The sequence below is a fragment of the Macrobrachium nipponense genome, chromosome 3 (assembly GCF_015104395.2).
Source record: "Macrobrachium nipponense isolate FS-2020 chromosome 3, ASM1510439v2, whole genome shotgun sequence".
NCBI lineage: Eukaryota > Metazoa > Arthropoda > Malacostraca > Decapoda > Palaemonidae > Macrobrachium > Macrobrachium nipponense.
Window position 1 is genome coordinate 19,169,756 of NC_087202.1, and position 23,614 is coordinate 19,193,369.

At 45.8% G+C, this 23,614-nt stretch overlaps 1 protein-coding gene across 3 annotated transcripts in view; it reads left to right on the forward strand.

Annotated features, from left to right (window-relative positions):
- LOC135221644 (SET and MYND domain-containing protein 4-like) overlaps positions 1 to 23,614 on the forward strand; it is a 158,365-nt gene that overhangs the window by 99,254 nt on the left and 35,497 nt on the right. For 2 of the 3 annotated variants that reach the window (XM_064259331.1, XM_064259333.1), the window contains 2 exons: positions 1,936 to 2,041; positions 5,199 to 5,272. In XM_064259331.1, the coding sequence (XP_064115401.1) occupies positions 1,936 to 2,041; positions 5,199 to 5,272 (180 nt within the window). The remainder of the gene's footprint in view (positions 1 to 1,935; positions 2,042 to 5,198; positions 5,273 to 23,614) is intronic. The other variant, XM_064259332.1, reaches the window with a different exon arrangement.

Consider the following 23,614-nt stretch of genomic DNA (forward strand, 5'->3'; position numbering starts at 1 on the left):
ACTCTCGTCCTTAGGAGTTTGACTCGCTGACCCTTTGAGCCACTCCGAGAGTCATCAGACAGGGATCTGACCCTCAAGACCCTCTTCTTGCTGGCCCTGGCATCGGCAAAGAGAGTAGGGGAACTTCATGGTCTTTCCTTCGACGTTAAGCATACCAGGGGATGGGGATCTGTGACGCTCTATTTCGTCCCGAACTTCGTAGCTAAGACTCAGAATCCTTCGGTCCCTGACGACCGGTTCGAGTCTTTCACAATCCCCTCCCTAATGGACTTCACCGACAACGATACGGATGAGATGCTGCTTTGTCCTGTGAGGGCACTACGGCGTTATCTGAAGAGAACTCGGCACCTCAGGCCTGAGTGTTGACACCTCTTCGTTAGCACTGGGGTGACCAAGAAAGAAGTATCCAAGAACACTCTTTCTGGCTGCGTGAGGTGATCAGGAGGGCATACGAAGCTGATGGTGGCAACGACATCCGTACCCTTCGTCCAAGAGTCCACGAAGTCAGAGGTATTGGTCCTTCCCTTGTGTTCCACAAGAACTTCTCCGTGGCGCAGGTCCTGAAGGCAGGGGTCTGGTCTAACCAGACCACCTTCACCTCCTTCTACCTTTGGGATATTGCCCACAGGTCCTTGGACACTTTTTCCTTGGGACCCGTGGTGGCTGCTCAACACGTTGTGTAGCTTACCTTGCACCCGAGCGGACAGAACAGCATCGCATCCTGGTGTGACTGCATGAATGGATGAGTGAATGAGTGTGAGACTGGCTTCTCTTCCCCATCTTTTTCTCCCCCTCTACCTGTGGGCAGAGGGACACGGTCATCACTACACTGGAGCAGGATACGATGCAGGTGAGCTACTCGACCGAGCCCCATCCTATCCCTTTCAGTAGGGATAGGAGCGAATATCCACCACTTCTGTTGGGGGGGAAGTGGAAGCCAACAAGAGACAAACCCATGACTTCATATTGCCTCTTGCAATAGGAACAAGTTCTTGATCCTGCGGTACATACCCCGATCATTGGGCAGAGGCTAGGATCCCTCCCTCTGCTCTTACGACCAGGGAGGGAATCCAAGGTTGAGCAAACACCAGTCTGTTCTTAAGACTCAGATTCCTCCCACCAAGAAGTGAGTCTTCCTATTGTAAAGGACTGATGGTTTGTATTTGTATCGGAACAAATAACAGTTTGTCGAAAATTGTATTTTTCCTAACTATACAAACCTGAGGTCCTTTACACATAGTCCCACCTCATGCCACCCCTCACTCTGCATTTTCCTGGGCCTAAAGCAAAGTGGTTCTTCACCTCCCAGTCGCGCGGTGCACGCACTGTCGGACAAGCAGTTAACTAACGAACTCCCTTGTTCGAAGCTTACGACCGTTCCAGCTGCCGCTAGTTACCTTCCTATTATAAAGGACCTCAGGTTTGTATAGTTAAGAAAAATAAAATTTTTTACAAATTGTTATTTGGTGATGGTGATAAAATTGATGAAGGTCAAAGCCACACCTCTGGTGCACTAGAAAGTGGGCAAATCCTAAGTGTATAGTTAGGTTAGGTTAGGTTATATAAGAGTGAGACTTGTAGTACTTCTGTATGTGAATATCTTAATATGAAGCTATTTTGCATCACCAGCTCTTTGTCTTGTCAGTCTCATTTATATGTGACAGCATGGGCTGTAAGACCTGTAATCATAGCCTAGGTTAGTCAAGATTCACCTGGTTAATTAAATGCAAAGTGCAAGTAATGAAAAAACAGATTGTATTTCATGGTCTTGAAATTACATAAGTGTATGTTTCTACTACCAAGTTTTTTCTTTACTTTTTGTTCTCATATTCTCCAACTCTTTACTGTTACAACATTATGAGAGTTATTGCACTATCACAAGTTGTTAGTCATGTTCGGTTTATTTTTATTCCTGAAACCTTTATAAAATTTCAGATGAATCTTCACATTTTGAAACAGTAGCTCAAAAGAGAATAGCTTCAGCCATCTACCCAACAGCTAGCTTAATGAATCACTCCTGTCAGCCCACCATTATCAACAGGTATGTGATACTCATACAACAGTTGGTGCCTTGTTCAATAAAGGAGTTCATCATTTATTTAGTATAGTATATGGTAGGGGTGTGAAATTATGATTTGGAGGAAGTCACTGTCTTCTCAGTATAATTTTGTCACCTCTTTGCACCACAATGTAAGTGTGTGTAAATAGAAACGTACAGGTAAATAAAAAGTGCATCTGATGCATTTTTTTTAGGGCTATATTAAACCTATCATTGACTTTTTTTTTTTTTTACATACTATGTATGATAAATTACAGGCAGTCCCTGGTTATTAGCAGGAGTTCTGTTCCTGACAGTGTGACGATAACCAAATATTGCCCAATATCCAGTTATCGGCGCCAATAACTGGTGATCGACACTGTTGTTAAGTGGGGATGAACGTATGCCTGTGCCGAAAATTCAGTTATTGTCGTCGCTAGACTAGTGCCGTAAAACCGGATTGCCGATAACCAAGGCCGCCAATAACTGGGGACTGCCTGTACAAGATTCCTGTTTTAATGACACCAGAATGAGTATTGTAGCATCAGTGGTAACTGCAGACAACTTAGAGTAAAATAATGCTTATCACAGATAAGACTTCCGAAGGCCTAATGACATGAAAGATTTATTTAAAATTTCAGTGGTTGAAAGGGTTATTTAAAGGTTCTAGTGATGAAATCATAAATTATATTAATTTTATTTCTGATCTCATAGTCCATGTATATCATGCCACTATTAGAAAGCTCTTTTATGTTATTTAATATTGTGTGAAAGTAGTAATGCGTTAGGATGCATATCTCAGGTTCCAAAAATTTTTTTTGAGTCTGTTGAACACATATAATATATCTACTTGATAACCTGAATCTTGATTTCAGGGAAATGGAAGCAAGTGCTGCATTCATACCAATTTTAATTTTTTTTAGTTGACATTTGGCTTTTATTTAAAGAAAATTACCTTCAGTGTGCGAAAGATTGGATACATTTTTTTTATCTCCTGATTCAGCTTTGGGATTTTGCCGAGTTTCAGTCTTTCACCCTAATCTATCATGCACCATATTTACTGTATACCGGTTATAAACAGAAATGAGTAGTTGTCAGTTTTTAAGCTTTTTTTATATTCGGTGTGATACACACACACACACACAGTACGGTCCCCAATTATGCGAGAATTTGGTCGATCCACGGCGTTGCAGAATTGGAAATTCGCAGATTTCGAAACACACCTTATGGGAATAATTCCATTAGGGCCAAGGCAAATGGCAACTTACCCAGTCAAACTTTATTATACTACCCATTTTCAATACTTTCTATGTACTATACTGTAGTTTTTTCTAATATGAAATTTTCTTATGGATAAATAAACATTAAAAAGGTTTTAATAGCTTGAAAAAGTTTTAAATTACATACAGGATGGTGAAAACTCCCACATGTAAACAATGCCACCATTGGGTACAAGTGTACTGTACAATACAATCATTTCCTTTAAAAAACCTTTTGGATGGAATTTTCTTTACCTATCCTCTGCCAGAAAACCTTCAAACTCCTCTATCCCAACCTCCGTAAAGAGTTCTTCAGCTGAAGGAAGGCTTTGTGAACCATTTGAGGTTTCAGGAACTGGCGGATTATGCGTGCCTTCACTCCCGTTAGGCCTAACAAACTTTGTTACGAGCGCCCGACTTAGTTTCTTTGTCCGGCACGTTCACTATGTATTTATTTTCATATAAATTTATTCTACGATGAAAAAAGAACTGATGAAAATTCAAAAGTTTATATGAAATTACACTTTCTTAAAAAGAAATGATAAAAATTCAAAATTCAACATGAAATGAGTTTCTTGAAAAGTTTAGATCGAACAATTCTTTCTCTCTCTCTCTCTCTCTCTCTCTCTCTCTCTCTCTCTCTCTCAAACACATCTGCTTCTCTGTTAATCACTTTTACTAGTCATTTTCATCAAAACCTATTTCAACAATAGAAAAAAATAAATGATCAAATGCCAAAAGTTAGTCAAAACAAGTTAACCTAGAAAAAAAATTCTTACATGTTAAGCAATAACGGATTTCAAGTGGCAGACTGCTGCTAAAATGGAAGTTGCTCCTTCCTTCGTCTTTAACTTAAAGGCAAGCTTTTTAGTTTCGAGAAAATAGGTCTTCCGCTTCGACTTCTAGGCAGATGCATACATGATGCGGATGATCAGAATACACTTTGCAGATCTGAATGATATGTATGACAATGGTGATGACACTGATCATTCATACACACTGCGCTATGACTTTACAAATGCGTGAGGCAGAGCCCTCCGTCTTAGCTAATGGCTGAGCAGGAAATCTTTCCCTCACATTCACCCGTGGAGGAATAATAGTTTTTTTCCTCTTAAGTATTTCCCCCCCCCCTCCCCTCCTCTCAGATACCAGCAAACCCCCCCACACCTAAAATACTTGAAAATACAATAGATTTGATACGTTTTGTGGCATGTGACTCACAGATTTTGAATGGCTTTGCAGATACAGAAAATCTATTTTTGAGAATTAGCGACCGCATAAAAGGGAATCGCACAATTCAAACACGCATAATTCGGGCCTGAACTATGTGTGCGTGTGTGTGTGTATTTTTTAAGGTAATTTAGTGACTAAGTAGTTTAAACAAGACTATGAGGTATTCTCACAGGGTTCATTCAAAAAACAGGATGCACTGTGAATGGCAGAGCAAGATAAAGGCAGAAATGTCAGGCAGCCAAGTAGGAAGACACCAAAAGTGCATGCAAAGGAAATGGCTGAAAAATGTAGCAAATCACTTTTATTTCATCTACATGTCAGTGTGGAGGGATTATGTTATTTAGAGCATTGTTCAACAAAGTTTGATGAAGTTTACCTTTATAGTTATCAACTGGGCTGTAATTTAGAGGATACCAATTCAGCAGTAGAATGGACAGAGTAACAATTCCTAAAGCCGTATATGGTAGTTAGACTTTTTATTAAAATTGTTGTGAGATTACCGATGCATTTTTTTTTAAAGAAAAGTTTCTTTTTATTCAAAATTATGTTAATTTTATTTTACAGAGTGAAATAATGAATCATGCTTTGACTAACTTTGTTATTCTTTCCAGTGCCTGTGTTTAGTCGTTAGCGATTCTGTGACCCAGATTTCCTCTTTTCTTCCCTAGCTTCATTAATGAATGGCTGGTGGTAAGGACAATTCAAGATGTTAAACAAGGAGAACAAGTTTATAATTGCTATGGTAAGAATCAGGTGTTCAGTGTAGTCCAAAAATGGTTCGTTATTAGATGAAGGGTAGAATCTATTTTCAGGTGAAAGGGTGTATGCGACCTGGTAGGTTACTCATATTTTATGATTTACCACATCAGAGTGGTACCAATTACATTTTTTATTGTGAAAACAGCATTCTTATTGGTTTATGGAAAATTTTAATGTATAAAAAAGGTATGATTGCTAGTACACAAAGGCATTTTCTAGAACGAGCTTTAATGAAATTGTGCATAAATCAAATGCATTTTATGGCAGTATCCAGCAGTAGCTGACTTCAGTTTAACTTTCGTGTCTTTGTCTTTATACTGGAATGACTACAATCTAGTTTTGATAGTGAACTATGCATCTAATTATTGTTAATGGCTTAAAACTTTTATATTTTCTAAGTGTAGTATTTGTATGGCAATTTTTTCAACACTTAAAATGTAATGTGTGTCAGTAATCAACATAATATTTGCTATTGGAAGTAACCTATTCATGACTTGTTTTGTTTGCTGGGGAGTGTTTTCTCCTTTAGAAATATGTGAAGAGTTTACACAGAAATAATACATTTGAACAGTTTACCACTTTCCCATGACCATTTCTTTTCAGTAATTTAACTCTTTGCAGTTAAATTCACATTAAAAATTTGTTTTATGCTATTAAATCATTAGTTATGAATAGGAAGCTGTCAATTGTTTTTTTAAATGAACCTTAACTCTCCAATATATAGCTTCTACTTCCATGCTAGCAGTAGTTGGACAGATTGAAACAAAAAGAATGAGAGCACTGAGTTTTCTATGAATATCTGTCTTCTTGCCATCTATTTCCCCCACCCTTTACCAGGTGACTGGTAGGTGCAAACATTTGTAGCCGATTTGTCTACTTCTGTCGCTGGTTTCAGTAGGAGTTCGGCAGATTATAGAACTCTTTTCTGTTGTTGTTGTTTTTTTTTTATATTTTTTTATTTTTTAAATATTCATTAAGAAGATATAAGGTAAGAGTTGCTGTAATAGGCATTACTACTCCAGTTTTATTGACCCTTATGATATATTTTTGTTGAGAGGAAGGTTATGATTGGTAACTACATGTATTGTAGTTGACTGAAATGCTGTATTCAATCATGAATGGAGAGAACTAGTTAGGTTGTAGAAACAACTATAGAGTGGGTCTCCGCTACATTGTGGCTTCAGTTAATCGCCTATTTTTCTGTGGAGCTTATCTCCAAATGTGTCAAGGAAAATTCACTAATCTGCAAATTTTTTTTATAGAGCAATATTCTCTCTCTCTCTCTCTCTCTCTCTTGTATGTCAGTACTGTAATACATATCATTTGAATGAAAATAGTATCAATTATTGTACCATAAACATAAAAAGTACGAAAATAAACAAATCCAGCAAGTTCACAACAGATCATGGAAGATGGGTTGTCATATTTTTTGCTTTCTATGATTTATTGTACTGTATTTCATTACTACAAGTTTAGTTAACTATGATTATCACACATATTATAACAGTACACAAGAGATTGTTTACTGTTGATGTTTCATCTCTAATCATCATGAAAAATATTCAAAATCTGAATTTCTTATACATGGGCAACTCCTCCAAGCTATAGTTGCCTTTGAATTCCCATCCCCAGCCAGCCACTGTGCTTCAATGTATAAACACTTGAATTCTCTCTCCCTCTGGTCGTAAGACGATTTGGGCGTAAATCGGCCCATGTTAATTTACTGTAAGAATATTATACTAGCCAAGCCTACACTGGGCTTATCAGTACCATCTTTATATGAGGCCGCCACTCAAACAACCGTCTATCTGCAAATTTTCGGATTTTGAGTTATACATACTTTTGAATGCAGCAACTCTTCTTCTATATACTAGTGTTTAGAAATTGTAGAAAAAATATGTTTTTTTGCATTCATTATCTAGGGAGAGTGAGAGTAACTAGAATGATGAATGCTCAATATTTGTGAGTTGTTATTCGAGTGAAAGAGCCTGGGATGAAAATGAATCGAACAACAGTATATCTGCAAAATTGCAGGTAAGCGGTTATTCGAGAGAAAAGGAGCCCGGATAATGTTCTGTCGAACAAAACGTTATCTGCATGCGTCCACCAATGAGGTTCTTTGATTTGGTATGACGTCATATTTAAATAAGGCATTTTAAGGTATTTTTACGGCACAATTTTCAGTTAACAGCGCTGCTAGCGCCGTTGTCTAATGAGTTCATACATTTGTAGAAATGCCATTCAGACCCTAAAGGTTATGCAAATTATATTAACAAATTTTATGGAGAGTTATTACATAGGTATTAAGGTAAAATATATGCCTGACGCTGTTCTATGCCGAAAATATCGAGTTACATAAGTGCAAATTTTGCTATGGATGTGTCGATTTACAAATGTTCATGCTTTTATGTTTAAAATGTGTATGAAAATGTATTACGTATAGGGTATTTTTATTTCTGCGCAGAAATATGAATTAGATATTAAAGGACATTTGTAGCTCGAATGAGTTATATGAATCACGGTGATGTGATAATTATTGATAACATGGCTACGTTCGTCAAACGTTCGAATTGGCTAACTTGGTAGAGGGGTTTGCATATCTATTCTAGTTACGAAAAAAACTGGAGTTCGACGGTGATTTGTAAGGTCAGAATCGGTATAAACTTATAGCCTTACTGTTAGCCGAATCGGTAACGTCAATGTCGTCCTGATTTCGTGCCTGTCCGCTGGACGGTGGTTCGATCCCATGAGGGGACGAAATTATTATCAGCTAAAAACTCCCCTTCGGTTTACATATATGAAAATATATCAATCCCAAGGTAGAGCAAATTAGATATTAAAGGACATTTGTAGCTCGAATGAGTTATATGAATGACGGTGATGTGATAATTATTCATATATATATATATATATATATATATATATACATTGACATTTTTTGTAATTACTAGATAATAAATAATGCTATTGGCATCCTGTTTATGTTTTCTTTTACGTATATCAAAATTCTGCCCATGCAGTGGTGCAGTTCTTGTGTTCTTCGGATGATTTTTTTTTTTCATTTCCCCTGAAAATAATTTCCGGATGACGTGGAAATCGCGTTATTGGAGCACTTAGGGCAAAAAATTTATTGACGTGGTTTAACGTCATTGGATCACTAGAGGGTTAAGAGATGGCGAAAATTGTTTGATTATCAACTTCTAGAAGTCCAATCATGATTTGTTTTGGAAAAATCTGCTGACAGATTAAAGTTTAATTTGATGCATTTAACTCAATTCAGAGCGATTTTCTTGCTTCTATTGAGCATAAATTAATCTCTAGAAACACTCTTATATGGGACAAGGTTATGTTGCATTATACAAAGTGTTTTAAGTCAAATTTTACTTAAATACATCTTTTCACATAAGTGACTTACCGAACAGTTACATAGCTTATAGCTTCTTACCTACGGCAGTCGAAATTCAAATTGTTGGCGCCAGCGGCGTTGCTATCTTAAGTATAGGTGATACAAGACCCGCCCACATCCGGGAACCCTGGGTACTGCTAGCCTTCTACCGTCAATTTTCGTTTCTGCCGCTCACGGGGTAACACCTGTGAGATTTTCGCTGCAGTCTCCTGCGTCGCCATTTTGGATTTTGGTTTTGGTTTGGTGATGTACAAGTTTTTGGTTTTTTCTTGCCAGTTAGCTATCTCTATTCAGTTTTTCGTCATTATTGCTAATTATGTCAGATTCTAGTTCGTCTGCTGTAAGGTTTTGCAGCGCTGGCTGCAAAACAAGATTAGCTAAGTTATGTCACGATCCGCACTCTAAGTGCACTAAATGCAGAGGACAAAATTGTAATGGTATGGATGTGACATGTGATGAATGTAAAGAATTGGATGAACAGGGATGGAAGGCGGTTAGATCGCATGCTGAGAAAATGGAGAAAGATAGGAAGAGGAAGGCAGCTCTTAGGGCTAGTAGTAAGAATAGGTTAGAAACTACTCCTGTTCCTTCGGAGACAAATAAGTCTTCTCTTGCCTCTCCTTTATTAGAGAATATTTCTCCAATTAATAGTCCTCCTACTTCTCCTTTGATTACCCCTGTTCAAGTTGCCCATGTTTCCGAACCCAACACCATTGCCTGCTTGAGTCTAAGATGGATAAAAAGTTCGAAGTGTTAGCTGAATCAGTTATGAAGTTAGGAATGTCTTTTAAAGCTTTCGTAGATAGTACAGTGAAATCTAGTGCAGTGCAAAGTGTTAATGTTGCGCCTGAGGAGGCGGTTGTCCGTTCCCCCTCGACTCCCAGACGAAGGTCACTGTCCCGCTCCCCCGCAACCGGGAGAAGACATACCGGAGGTCGGAAGGAGTCTGGGGGAGTTTGCCCACGGTCAGCTGTCGACTCCGACGACTCGCGGGTGTCGTCCAAAAAGATGTGGAAAGGTGTTAGTGTTTGTGATTCTCGTCTGTCTTCTGATTCGGAAGTGCAATCGCCAGTGCGCAAAAGGCGAAGTGATTTGGTGTCTCGACCGTTAAAAAGACATTCGATTCTTGCGGGTGATTCGTCACCGACTCCTGTTAAGAAGTCTAAGAGGCATTGGAGTCCTCAACCTTCGTGTAGTTTTGCTCCGGATGTGATATTTAGTGAATCTCCTCCGCAGTCGCATTTTTCGGCTAAAAGCAATGGCTCTCGGACTAAACTTCGTGATAATTCACGATCGCTCGACTCTCCCAAGCGAGTCTCGGTCGCAGTTTCGGCTCGGTCGCCTCGTTCGACTCCGTATTACTGTCCAGAGAAGCGTATTCGCTCGTCTTTGTTCGACTCCCCTCGCCGTGAGTCGATAGGAATTTCGACTGGTTGTTCGCCTGTGTCGACTCGTGGTGCGGAGACTTCACCTGTTAGAAAGAATCGTTCTTCGACTGAAAGACCATCGACTTCTACAGTGTTAGACGATTCTACCTTAGCTCCATTTAAGAAGCATTTCCAGGATCTTATGAGTTTGTTGAAATCCTCCACCGGGGTAGAACATAAGCCTGATTTCGACTCTGCTTCTGTGCAGTCTGAAGAGGAAGCTTTGGATCAAGATGACAAGGATTCGTCGGCTTATTCGAGTCTTCTTAAATTTTTCCTGTCCACTTATCCAGATTACTTTGAACCTGCTTCTCCGTCTTCACCGCCTTCAATGTTCGTTAAAGATAGGAAGACAGCGTATTCGTGTCTACCTAAACTGGTTTCTTTCTCAGTCCTCGAAGCAGGCCCTCAAGGAGTCAACGGAGTGGCTTTTCTAAGAAAGAGGAAACAGGTAAGGCTTCGTTTGCTTTCCCACCTTCTAAGCTTCAGAGTAAAGCGTATCGCTTCTACGCAACTGGAGAAGTTCCTTCTTTGGGAGTGTCTGCCTCCTCCCAGGGAGACTTCTCCGGTTTAGTGGACTCACACCGAAGAGCAGCTTTTTCGTCAGCTAAAATTTTGTTTTCTTCTTCAGAGCTGGACCATTTGGTGAAGAATATTTTTAAAGTATTTGAGGTATTTAGTTTTTTGGACTGGACTATTGCCTCTTTAGCTCGCAAGATTGAAGACTGTCAGTCTTTAGAAGAAGATTTTGCCACAGACTGGTTAGGAGTTCTGTCCTGTGCGGATAAGGCTGTTAGAGATGGTTCAGGAGAATTAGCAGCCCTTTTCACAATGGGAGTGATGAAGAAGAGAGAAAGGTGGTGTTCTTTCGTGTCTAAAGGAGTCACTAATAACCAGAAGTCGGCTCTCATGTTTGCTCCTCTCTGTAAATCTCATCTTGTTCCAATACGTAATACAAACCCTCGGTCCTTTAACAATAGGAAGGTAACTAGCGGCAGCTGGGACGGTCGTAAGCTTCGAACAAGGGGAGAACGGTAGTTAACTGCTTGTCCGATCGTGCGCGCGCCACCGCGCCCGGGCGGTGAAGAATCACTTTTGCTTTCGGCCGTGGTGTGACAGACGTGCTCGTCATCGCTCTGCCCGCTATTTCGTCGTGTGCTTTGGATGTTTACAATTTCTTCTGACTGGTTTGTTTGTGGTGTTGAATGAAATTGTAAGTACTCTTTTTTTCATTTTTCATTGAAGTGAATTGAATTATGGATCAAGAAGAGCTTTCGCCGCGCCCACCAGCTGCCCGTAGAGTGTGTCCCGGGCTGGAGGGGCGTAAATGAGGCGGATTCCGCTTTTATCCTGACATTGATCCACATGAATTATGTTATCGGTGTCGGGGGCGAGAATGCTCCCGAGCCGAACAATGTAATGTTTGGTGTGATTGGTCCGAGGCGCAGTGGGTGCTGTACGAGGGTAGGAAGAGGCGTAGATCGACCAAGGAGTCGTCGGAAAGCTCTCCAGCGACTCCTTTGGTGACGGATACCTCGTCATCCTTCCTACCTCCAGCTCAGCCCCCACGATTTGCGCCTTCCCCTGCGGGGGGGTTTCGGAGTCCTTCTCCTCACTCGATCCGTCGAGTGTGGAGGAGGGCGCCCGATACCCGGATGTTCAATTGTACTCGGGGTCTTCCGTCCGCTCTGGGTGGGGTTCGTCCTCCCCCAGGCGTGAGGGTGCCCCTCTAACTGACCCGACTGTTCCTCCCTCAGGTGTGCCTTCTGTGAGTGACGACCTTGGACAGGTGTGGGCGTCGTTGGGACTGCAGGGCGCCCCCAGTATCCAGGGCTTGATTCAACGTCTGGCGGGGTCGGCAGTTGTAACTCATGGTGTAGTCACAACAACGACTAATACAGTGTCCACACCAGCGTACGCCGCCCCTCCTCATGTGGTTTACACGCAACACATTGCGTCGGTGACTCCCACGGCATCAATCCAAAAGCCGATTGCTGCCGTACCTAAGAGGGGCGTGCCGCCGCCACCTGGATTCTATGTGCTGCCGACTCCCGACTTTCGCTGTCCCAAAAGTTCGCCCCTGGATCTGCCGCCCGTCCCAATGATGAGTTTGGCTGAATTGGAGATGCCTGTGACGCCGGACTATGCTGCCGTACCTGCAGCTAGTGTTGCTGGCCCAGCCGCTCGCGCCGCTCCTACGAAGCGCGCGGTGCGGGACGCTCATGCTGATGTTGCTGCTGGTGCTGGTCCTGCTGGTGCTGGTCCTGCTGGTGCTGGTCCTGCTGCTGCTGGTCCTGCTGGTGCTGGTCCTGCTGGTGCTGGTCCTGATGGTGCTGGTCCTGCTGTTGATGTCCCTGCCGCTCCTGCCGTGCCTGCCCCTGCCCACGTCGCGTCTCGTCATGGAGGTGCTGCACCGGTCTCAGGTCTTTCCGGACAGGATCAGTCGGGGCGTGTTGCTTCGGCAATTGGCCCGACTTTTCCATGGATGGAAGACCTGACGTCCGTCCTGAGAGAGCTGACGAAGAAGAGGAAGAAGAAGAGGAAGGTGTCGTCGTCGTCTTCATCGTCTTCATCGTCTTCTTCGTCGTCTGTTGCCGCCTCTCCCCCTTCGACTTCTAAGGCTTCCAAGCCGAAGAAGAAGAAGGCTGCCTCCTCCCCCCCTAAGAAGGCTCCTGCGGGACCTTCGAAGGGCCCGTCTCGCTCTGGTGTGACGGGGGGTGCTTCTGCTGGTCCTCCTGTTCCCTCGGGAACAGGGCCCGTCTCCTCTTCTGAGAAGAAGACGACGACGGGGACCAAGGATGTGCTGGCTACTGCTGGTACATCCGCGCCTGGTCTTGGTAGCACTGCTGCTAAGCCAGGTACCGGCTCGGCTTCTCGTTCGCGAGAAGGTCCGAGTGTACGGTCTCCTTCGGGCGAACGTGCAGCTAAAGTCAAGACGCCTGAGCTTGCTCACCGTCATGACCGAGGCACGGAGCAGAAGACTGTCGAGAGTCGCGCAAGTGACTCTCGCCAGGCCAGCGGCCGCTCTCGTAGCGACCAGCCGGTAACCTCGGGTTGACGTGACGGTCTCTGACCGGCCACGGGTTGAGGCTGGGAAGAGGTCCCCTCGACCAACGGCACCAGCTTCGGCTGGTACCAGCGGTTTGACGTGCCGCGAGGACGCTCACCGGTCTCACCGCGAAAGCGAGCTCTGCAGATCACCTGACCGCCGCTCCCACAGGGACCGGACGGAGACGGTGGCCAGCAGCAGCTCGTCTGACGCACGGGACCGCGGTCGACGTGCTCAGTCGAGCCGCTCGCCACAGGTGAGCGGCACGGCCAGGCCTGCAGATCGATCCCCACCGCGGGTTGGTGATCGGCTGCAGCCCCCCACGTACGCTGGTCCTGCCAGCGAGCGGGGGGGGGAGCGTGAGGTCTGTCTCTCCTATACCTTCAACTTCCTCGGGCTACACCGGGAAGAGCGAGGTAGCTAGGAGTGATCGTGAGAGGTGCGCCGCTCACGATGCCGTCACGATGCCGCACGCACCAGGCATGGTCTTAGGACCAGCCAGGTCGTACGCGCAAGTGGCTGGAGGCGACCGTCAGGGGTCTGTTGCTGTTCCTCCTTCTGAAGGAGGAGGGTCTCGAGAGCTGCTCCTGTTGGAGGGACTGGATGGTCCTACTCCTCAGGACGCTGTGACTCCCGAGATCCAGAGGAACTTTGCCCAGGTTATTGCGCTGATTCGTCAGCACAACGACCTGGGGGAAGGATCGCCGCTACCACCATCTGAGCCCACGTCCCGGCTCGAGTCATTTTGGGGCCCGAAGAGGGAACCCAAATTGACGGTGGGACTGCCGCGATCGGAGCTGGCAGACTCAGTCCTTGACCAGGTGGAGAATTTCGTCTCAGGACGAGAGGACTCACTTAAGTCAGGACGGTCTTCCAAGCTACTTCCTCCTCCTCTGCAGCGACAGCGGAAGTTCTACGTGCCATCAGTGGATCCAATACCGCCCAAACAGGTTAACCCGGAGCTAGCTAGGCTAACTCCAGGTGTGTCCCTGCAGCAGCTCCTGTCGGAGAACTTGTGGTTCTCGCAGCAGGAGGCACTGGGCCTGGAAGCTACCGCTATGGCGGCTTTCCAGGCAGTCTCTTGGTTGGATCTGTGGTCCCTCACAGTATCCAAGGTCGCGGCCGACTCCGGGGGCGCTGCCCTCGAAGACGACCCCCGACTTCAGGAGACTGTGCCAGTCTGGAGGTAGGGCCATCTCCTACCTCGCCCATCAGACGGCAAACCTGTGGGCCAACTTGGTTCTCCGTCGTAGGGACGCTGTCCTTACACGAGTAGCCAAGGGGGCCGGGCGTGCGGCGGTAAATGGACTCCGTAACGGAACCAATGAAAGAAGTTCCTCCACTCTCTTTCCCGGAGAGATGGTGGACGCTGCGGTGGAAAGACGGCGCACTGATGACAGTGACCGTCTAGTTCACCAGGCAGTTACGAAGGTTTCTGGGCAACCTCGTACAACTGCGGCTAAGCCTAAGAGTTTAGCTAGCGCTTCCTCGGCTGCTAAGACGGCTGCTCCATCGAAGCCCCGAGGAAAGACTCTTCCTGCTTCAACTTCTGGTAAAGGAGGCCGTAACCAGCCCTCCTCCCAGCCCTCCTTTCCCGAGGAGGTGCTGGGAAGAAGTCGAAGCGAGGTGGGAAACGCTAGGGACGGCGTTCCCCCTCACCAGCTGCCGGAAGTGGGGGGGTGCCTAGCGAGCCATTGGGCAACTTGACAGCGCTACGGTGCCGAGACCTGGATAGTAGACGTCCTTCGGGAGGGATATCTACTACCCTTCGAATCTCGGCCACCCCTCACCTCCAACCCGGTCCATCTTCAGACATATGTTCTAGGATCCTCAAAGGACGACGCTCTTCGGCAGGAGATCAAGACCATGCTGACCAAACGAGCTGTAGAAGTCGTAGTAGATCGGTCACCGGGCTTTTACAGCCGCCTTTTCTTAGTGGAAAAGGCATCGGGGGGCTGGCGCCCGGTGATAGATCTCTCTCCCCTGAACCGATTTGTTCGCCAGACTCGGTTCAAGATGGAGACGGCACGTTCCGTGCTGGACTCCATCAGGGAGAACGACTTCATGCTTTCAGTGGACCTGAAGGATGCGTATTTTCAAATACCCATCCATCAGTCCTCCAGAAAGTACCTCCGCTTCATCTTCGACGGGACGGTGTACCAATTCAGGGCACTTTGCTTCGGTCTCTCAACCGCCCCACAGGTGTTCACGAGAGTGTTCACGCTGGTCTACTTGGGCCCATTCGCACGGGATACGTCTTCTGAGGTATCTCGACGATTGGCTGGTCCTGGCGAGCTCCCGCTCGCAGTTGCTGCAGGACAGGGATCGACTTCTAAAGTTTTGTCGCGATCTGGGGATCGTGATAAACTACGAGAAGTCCGATCTCGAACCCAAGCAGAAGATGAAGTACTGGGTATGCTGATCGATACGGTAGCAGCTCAAGTCCGCCCCGCAGACTTGAGGATCAGCAAATTCAGGAGGCAGCCGGCCGGTTTCCTGTCTCGGCAGGAACAGGCAGCTCAGCAATGGCAAGTCGTGATCGGCCACCTGTCGTCACTCGAGAATTTAGTTCCTCACGGACGTCTTCACCTGCGGTCTCTCCAGTGGAGACTAAGGGAGAGTTGGTCACAGGTAAAGGATCCACCTTACTTCCCCGTGTCCATCACGGAGAAGGTGAGGCAGGACCTAGCCTGGTGGCTCGACGACAGGAACCTCTTAAGAGGGGTGCCTCTACGCACTCCCCCCCCAGAGATGCTGCTGTTCTCAGACGCATCGACCGAGGGATGGGGCGCACACCTGGAGGAGTTGCTGGCTGCAGGTGTGTGGACCATCACGACAAGCACCTTCACATCAATGTCCTAGAACTCAAGGCGGCGTTTTACGCTCTCCAAGAGTTCCAAGACCGCTTGATGGGACACTCGGTGGTGTTGATGTGCGACAACACCACAGTAGTGGCATACGTCAACAAGCAGGGGGGGCCTAGTGTCTCTCCCGCTACACCAGTTGACTGTGCAGGTGCACGAGTGGGCCACGGCTCACTCGATAGAGCTGTCAGCACGCTACATTCCAGGCAAGAGGAATGTAGTAGCAGACAAGCTCAGCCGTCGGGATCAGTAATAGGGACCGAGTGGTCCCTACACCCAGAAGTGGCGGAAAGGCTCTTCAACCTGTGGGGGCGTCCGGTCATAGACCTGTTCGCCACCCGGCACAACAAAAACTTCAAGTTTTTTGCTCAGCCGTGCCGGACCCATGGGCAGCTGCAGAGGACGCTCTTCAACACCCCTGGGACAACCTCTTCGTCTACGCCTTTCCTCCCTTTTGTCTGATTCGGAAAGTGATCAGCCGAGCGCTGGTCACTCCCAATCTCAGGATGATCCTGGTGGCTCCCAACGACCTCAAGCCGTTTGGTATCCGGACCTGCTGGCTCTTCTTGCGGAAGAACCGAGAGAGATGCCCCACTGGCACAACCTTCTAGCCCAGCCACACGTAGAGCGGTACCACCGAGCAGTCCAGTCCCTACAACTTCACGGCTGGCTGTTATCCACCATCTCTTGCGAACGAGAGGCTTTTCTCGCAGCGCAGCAACAGAGATGGCTGGACACGTCAGACAGTCCTCTGCAGCTGTGTACCAGGGGAAGTGGGCCGTCTTCTGTGGTTGGTGTCGTAGACGGGGTCTATCTCCTCTCGAGCCACTCTTCAGCAGGTAGCGGATTTCCTCGTGTTTCTTCGCCGAGAGAAGCTCCTCTCGGTACCCACAGTTAAAGGATATAGAGCCGCCCTGGCGCTCGTCCTAAAACTGAGGGGACTGGACATCTCGAACTCGTTCGAGATCTCCTTGCTAATGAGGAGCTTCGAAAGGTCTTGCCCACCCAGGGAACTCAGGCCCCCTGAGTGGGATGTGACTCTCGTACTTAGGAGTTTGACTCGAAGACCATTCGAGCCACTCCGAGAGTCGTCAGACAGGGATCTGACCCTCAAGACCCTCTTCTTGCTGGCCTGGCATCGGCGAAGAGAGTAGGGGAACTTCATGGTCTGTCCTTCAATGTTAAACATTCCAGGGGCTGGGGATCTGTGACGCTCGATTTCGTCCCGAATTTCGTAGCTAAGACTCAGAATCCGTCGATCCCTGACGACAGGTTCGAGTCTTTCACGATCCCCTCCCTGATGGATTTCACCGACAACGATACGGATGAGATGCTGCTTTGTCCTGTGAGGGCGCTACGGCGCTATCTGAAGAAAACTCGACACCTCAGGCCTGAGTGTCGACGCCTCTTCGTTAGCACTGGGGTTACCAAGAAAGAAGTATCCAAGAACACGCTTTCTTTCTGGCTGCGTGAGGTGATCAGGAGAGCGTACGAGGCTGATGGTAGTGACGACATCCGTACGCTCCGACCGAGAGCCCACGAAGTCAGAGGTATTGGACCCTCTTTGGCGTTCCGTAAGAACTTCTCCGTGGCGCAGGTCCTGAAGGCAGGTGTCTGGGCCAACCAGACTACCTTCACGTCCTTCTACCTTTGGATATTGCCACAAGTCCTTGGATACTTTTTCCTTGGGACCTGTGGTGGCTGCTCAACACGTTGTGTAAGCTTACCCAGCACCCGAGCAGGCAGAACAGCATCGATTCCTGGTGTGACTGTAGGAATGAATGGTTGAATGAGAGTGCGACTGGCTTCTCTTCTCCATCTTTCTCTCTCTCTACCTGTGGGCAGAGGGTCACGGTCGTCACCATGCTGGAAGGAATTCGATGCAGGTAAGCTACTCGACCGAGCCCCAATCTATCCCTTTAGTTAGGGATAGAAGCAAATATCCTCCACTCCCTCCAACAAGGGGGAAGGAGTGGATGCCTACTTGAGACAAACCCATAACTTTATGTTGGCTCTTGTAATGGAGCAAGTTCTTGCTTGCTGGTACAACGAGATACGCTTGCCTCTCTCTTAGTACTTGGCTCAGAGGTCTGACCATTGATCCTGCGGTGCACACCCCGATCAATCGGACAGAGGTTTGGATCCCTCCCTTGCTCTTACGACCAGGGAGGCATTCCAAGGTTGGACGAACACCAGTCTGTTCACCAAAAAGACTCAGATTCCACCCACCAAGAAGTGAGTCTTCCTATTGTTAAAGGACCGAGGGTTTGTATTACGTATCGGAACAAATGACAATTTGTCGAAAATTGCATTTTTTCTAACTATACAAACCTGAGGTCCTTTACATATAGTCCCACCTCATACCACCCCTCACTCTGCAACTTTTTGCATGGGCCTAAAGCAAAAGTGATTCTTCACCGCCCGGGCGCGCGGCGCGCGCACGATCGGACAAGCAGTTAACTACCGTTCTCCCCTTGTTCGAAGCTTACGACCGTCCCAGCTGCCGCTAGTTACCTTCCTATTGTTAAAGGACCTCAGGTTTGTATAGTTAGGAAAAATGCAATTTTCGACAAATTGTCATTTTTCCCTGAAGAAACCATTCAACAAATTCTATCGGATTTAGAAAAGAAATCTACTAATGATCTCCTTCTTCAGTCTTCCAGACGTCCGAAAGAGCCTACTCCGACAGGAGCTAAGTCTTCTCCTCTTCAGAAGCATCCCTTTCGAGGGAATAAACTTAAGTGGCAACGACCCAGGACTAATTTGCGTCCACAGTACAAGTCCTCAAAGAAACCTCCCCCCAAACCTTCGGACAAGTGAGAAGCCATTCCTTCACGTGCAAGTAGGGGCAAGACTCCATCTTTTTTGGGAAGAATGGAGTCGAAGAGGTGCAGAGCAATGGGTAGTTCAAGTTCTTCGAGAGGGATACTCGATTCCTTTTGTTTTAGATCCTCCTCTCTCCAATACACCAATCAGCTTAACAGCATATTCTCCAGGATCAGAGAGAGCTTTGGCTTTAGCAGCAGAGGTCAATGCACTCATCAAGAAGGGAGCAATAGAGGAAGTCCTCGACAGTTCTCAGGGATTCTACAACAGACTCTTTGTAGTTCCCAAAGCCTCGGGAGGTTGGAGCCAGTGCTAGATGTAAGCGCATTGAACCTTTTTGTGCTGAAGACAAAGTTCAATATGGAAACAAATCATTCTGTGATGTCGGCACTTCGCCCAGGCGATTGGATGGTGTCCCTGGACATGAAGGACGCCTACTTTCATGTCCCGATTCACCAGAGTTCAAAGAAGTTCCTGAGATTTGTGTTCGAAGGGAGGACGTATCAATTCAGAGCCCTTTGTTTCGGCCTTTTGACGGCCCCATCAAGTATTTACTCGTGTTTTTGCTCCATTGGGGAAATGGCTGCATATGTTGGGCATAAATGCAGCATTTTACCTGGAGACGACTGGCTTCTCAGATCGGGTTCGAGGACACAGTGCGTGAAGGATTTACGGAAGACACTGTCATTAGCGAGTCAATTGGGAATTCTAATCAACCTGGAGAAGTCTCAATTAGTGCCGTCCCAGAAGATCCCCTATTTGGGGATGATTCTGGACTCTCAGACTTTTCGGGTTTTCTGTCCCCGAAAAGAATAGAATCTTGCCTCAAAAAAGTGAGCCAATTCCTGAACCGTCAGTCCTCCTCCGCCTTGGAATGGATGAGTCTTCTAGGGACGTTATCATCAGTAGAGACGTTTGTAAAGTTGGGTCGTCTTCACATGAGATCTCTTCAGTTTTATCTCGAAGCGAGTTGGTGTCGGAAGTCTCAACCAGACACGTATTCGTTCCCAGTGTCGGAAGAGATCAAGAACGACTTGAGATGGTGGATGTCGAGGGAAAGATTGCAAGAGGGTCTCTCCCTGACATTAAGGAACCCAGACGTAGAATTATACTCCGACGCATCGGACAGAGGTTGGGGAGCTCTCCTAGGGACCAAAAAGATCTCAGGATTATGGTCAGAGAAAGAGAGGTTGAATCACATCAACATGAAGGAGTTGAAGGCGATTTGGTTCGGTCTGCAAGCATTCGCTCCTTTGGTCGTGGGAAAGAGAGTGGCAGTATACTCCGACAACACCACCGCTCTATCTTATATCAGGAATCAGGGAGGAACCCATTCATTCTCCCTCACAAAGTCGCAGAAGATCTCCTTCTCTGGTCTCAAGATCAGGATATTTCCCTCGTTCCGAGGTTTGTACAGGGGCGGGGAAGTTAAATGTACTGGCGGACGAACTCAGTCGAGTAAACCAAGTTCTTCCCACGGAGTGGACATTGCAGGACAAAATTTGTCAGGAACTGTGGAAACTTTGGGGTGGGGAAGACCTTCAGTGGATCTGTTTGCCCACGTCGAGGAACAATCGACTTCCGATCTTTTGTTCCCCAGTTCCAGATCCTCTTGCTTGGAAGACCGACGCAATGCTTCAGGATTGGACGGGTCTAGACTTTACGCCTTTCCCCCATTTGGAATGATCAGAGAGGTGTTGAACAAGTTCCTCTCACATCAAAATGTGTCAATGACGTTGGTAGCACCATTCTGGCCCAGGAAAGAGTGGTTTCCAGACCTTCTCAAGTTGGTTATAGACCATCCCAGACTTCTTCCTCAGTATCCTCGGCTACTCAAACAGCCCCACTTCGACAGGTATCATCAGAATTTGTCCGCTCTGTCACTGACAGGGTTCAGACTGTTCGGAAACTCGTCAGAGCTAAGGGGTTTTCTCGTAGAGCGGCAGAGCTATTGCTAACTGTCGAAGAAGCTCTTCTGCCAAGCTTCACCAATCGAAGTGGGAGTCTTTAGGACGTGGTGCAGAAGACATAATTTCTCGTCTTCTAAAACCTCTTTGTGACAGAAATAGCTGATTTTTTGCTGTACCTTAAAGAAGTTAAGAACTTGTCGGTATCGACAATTAAAGGGTACAGAGCTATGCTGTCCTTAGTGTTTAAGCATAGAGGGCTTGACATCTCCTCTAACCAGGATATTGGAGATTTAATTAAATCTTTTAATACAGTAAAAGTATCCAAGAAGGATAGTGTGGACTGGAACTTGGACGTAGTTTTAACTTTTCTGATGTCTTCACGATTCGAGCCACTTCGTGAAGCGTCTTTGAGAGATGTAACGAGGAAGGCACTTTTTCTCTTCGCTTTGGCTACAGCAGGAAGAGTGAGTGAGTTACAAGCCATCCACAAAGAGGTGGGGTTCAAAAATCGTAATGCGGTTTGTTCTTTTGTTAACGAATTTTTAGCAAAGAACGAATCTCCCTCTAACCATGGCCTAAATATTTTGTACTTAAGGGATTATCTAATATAGTGGGTCCGATGGACGAAGAATATTTACTATGTCCTGTCAGAGCTCTGAAATGTTACCTGTCAAGGACACAATCCGTTAGAGGTAATTCCGACCGACTTTGGTGTTCGGTTAAGAATTCTGCAAACCCTCTCCAAGAACGCTATTTCGTTCTTTTTGAGAAGTCTGATACTGGAGTCCACACTCTCAAGTCCAAGATCAGACTCTAAATGTGCTTAAGGTGAAAGCACATGAAATACGTGCAGTGGCGACATCCTTAAGCTTCAAGCACAATATGTCGCTTTCCTCGATTCTTCAATCTACGTTTTGGAGATCGAGATCTGTGTTCGCCTCATTTTACCTGAAGAATGTAGGCTACCTATGATAGTTGTTGTAAATTGGGTCCTTTGTCGGTAGTGGGCATGGTGTTGGGAAAGGAAACATAGGGGAACTTTCTATCCTCTACTGTCCTCCTCGCCTTGTTATAGGTTGTTGAGTCGTGGGCAGACTGGAGGCTCATAGTACTTTGGAGAACCTCCAGATCTTATTTATTACTTTTGAGTATGTCATTATTTTTGGTATAGGTGATGGTCTTTGTTTTTTTTTTTTTTTTTTTTTTATCTGGTTTTTGAAGGCCCAGGGCAAGGGCATTATCTGTTTTTTAATATTTTGTCAACCAACGGTCTTGTCCATGGTTACAAAATCCCACTAAGTAGGAACGACCCTGGTCCTATAACATGCCACGTCTCCTACGAGTGATGAGAGCGCCAACCAGAGGCAGTATTCTACTGCAGCTGCTCTCTCACAAGGTAGGGTAGGGTACTGCAACATTTGCTGTTTAATGTGGTCTTACTGTCATTTTTATGTAGTCCATCTACCCTCCTTCCGGGTAGGTTTGTTTATTCAGCTATGTAACTGTTCGGTAAGTCACTTATGTGAAATGATATTTTCATGATAAAATAAAGTTTCACATATACTTACCGAACAGTTACTAATCAAAGCCCACCCACCTCCCCACAGATGGACGTGGCGGCTAAACGAAAATTGACGGTAGAAGGCTAGCAGTACCCAGGGTTCCCGGATGTGGGCGGGTCTTGTATCACCTATACTTAAGATAGCAACGCCGCTGGCGCCAACAATTTGAATTTCGACTGCCGTAGGTAAGAAGCTATAAGCTATGTAACTGTTCGGTAAGTATATGTGAAACTTTATTTTATCATGAAAATATCATTTTTGTGAACTAGATTTAGTTTTCTTTTAGTAGATGGAGCTGGGAGCATGTTTTATGCGTAAAAAAAAAATTAAAAGATTCCTTTTGCTATTTTTACCCTATTTCATCATAATACAAGTTTTTCATATTTATCTTTTATCAGTGTGAAAACAACAGTAAAATCTGTTCTTTCATGCCCAGCATGTTTTTATTAAAATACTTTTCTCTCCACCATTATTTGCGGTCGAGTTTCATCCATGTTACGATAATGCATAGTCATTAACAGTGTGAACGTTGTTTTCTCAGCTTCAGCTACAAATGCAGCTTAAATTTAGCAGTACTTTATTTCCGTGCCAATGTTTTCTCCATAGTGCATAAAAAATATATGTCCTGTAAAAATATATGTTCTGTCCTACTTAAGTAATGTAATTTGTAATAAAACTATGGTAATTAGTACTTACTGTCTTACAATGGCGGATATGCAAGTAAATCAGTGTTGTTGTTAGATTCATTTTGGATGTTGTAACAAAACAACTGTTTGTTCCGACACGGCATACAAACCTTCGGTCCTTTTACAATAGGAAGGTACTAGCGGCAGCTGGATAGGTCGTAAGTCTTTCGAACAAGGGGTTTCGGTAGTTAACTGTCTTGTCCGACAGGCGCGCGGCGGGCGCGACTGGGAGGTAAACAAATCACTTTTGCTTTCGGCCTCACAGCGAGTGGACGTGTGTGTTCGACGCTCTCTGCCCGCTTCTCGTCGTTTGCTTTCCTTGAGTATATGGTTGTGTTTGTGTATGAATCATCATTGTAAGTACAATCATTCCTCTTTATTCATCCAATTGTGGTTTATTGATCAATCATGGAATCTCCACCCTCGCTACCCCCCGGATATTGTGCCCGGTACCGAAGGGCGTAATGCGGTAAGTTCCGCTCGTTCCCTGAAATTGATCCACATATTTTGTGTGCTCGGTGTCGGGGACGCGAATGCACCGAGCCGAGCCCTGTGAAGTGTGTAATAATTTGGTCGGAGGCGCAGTGGGGCTTGT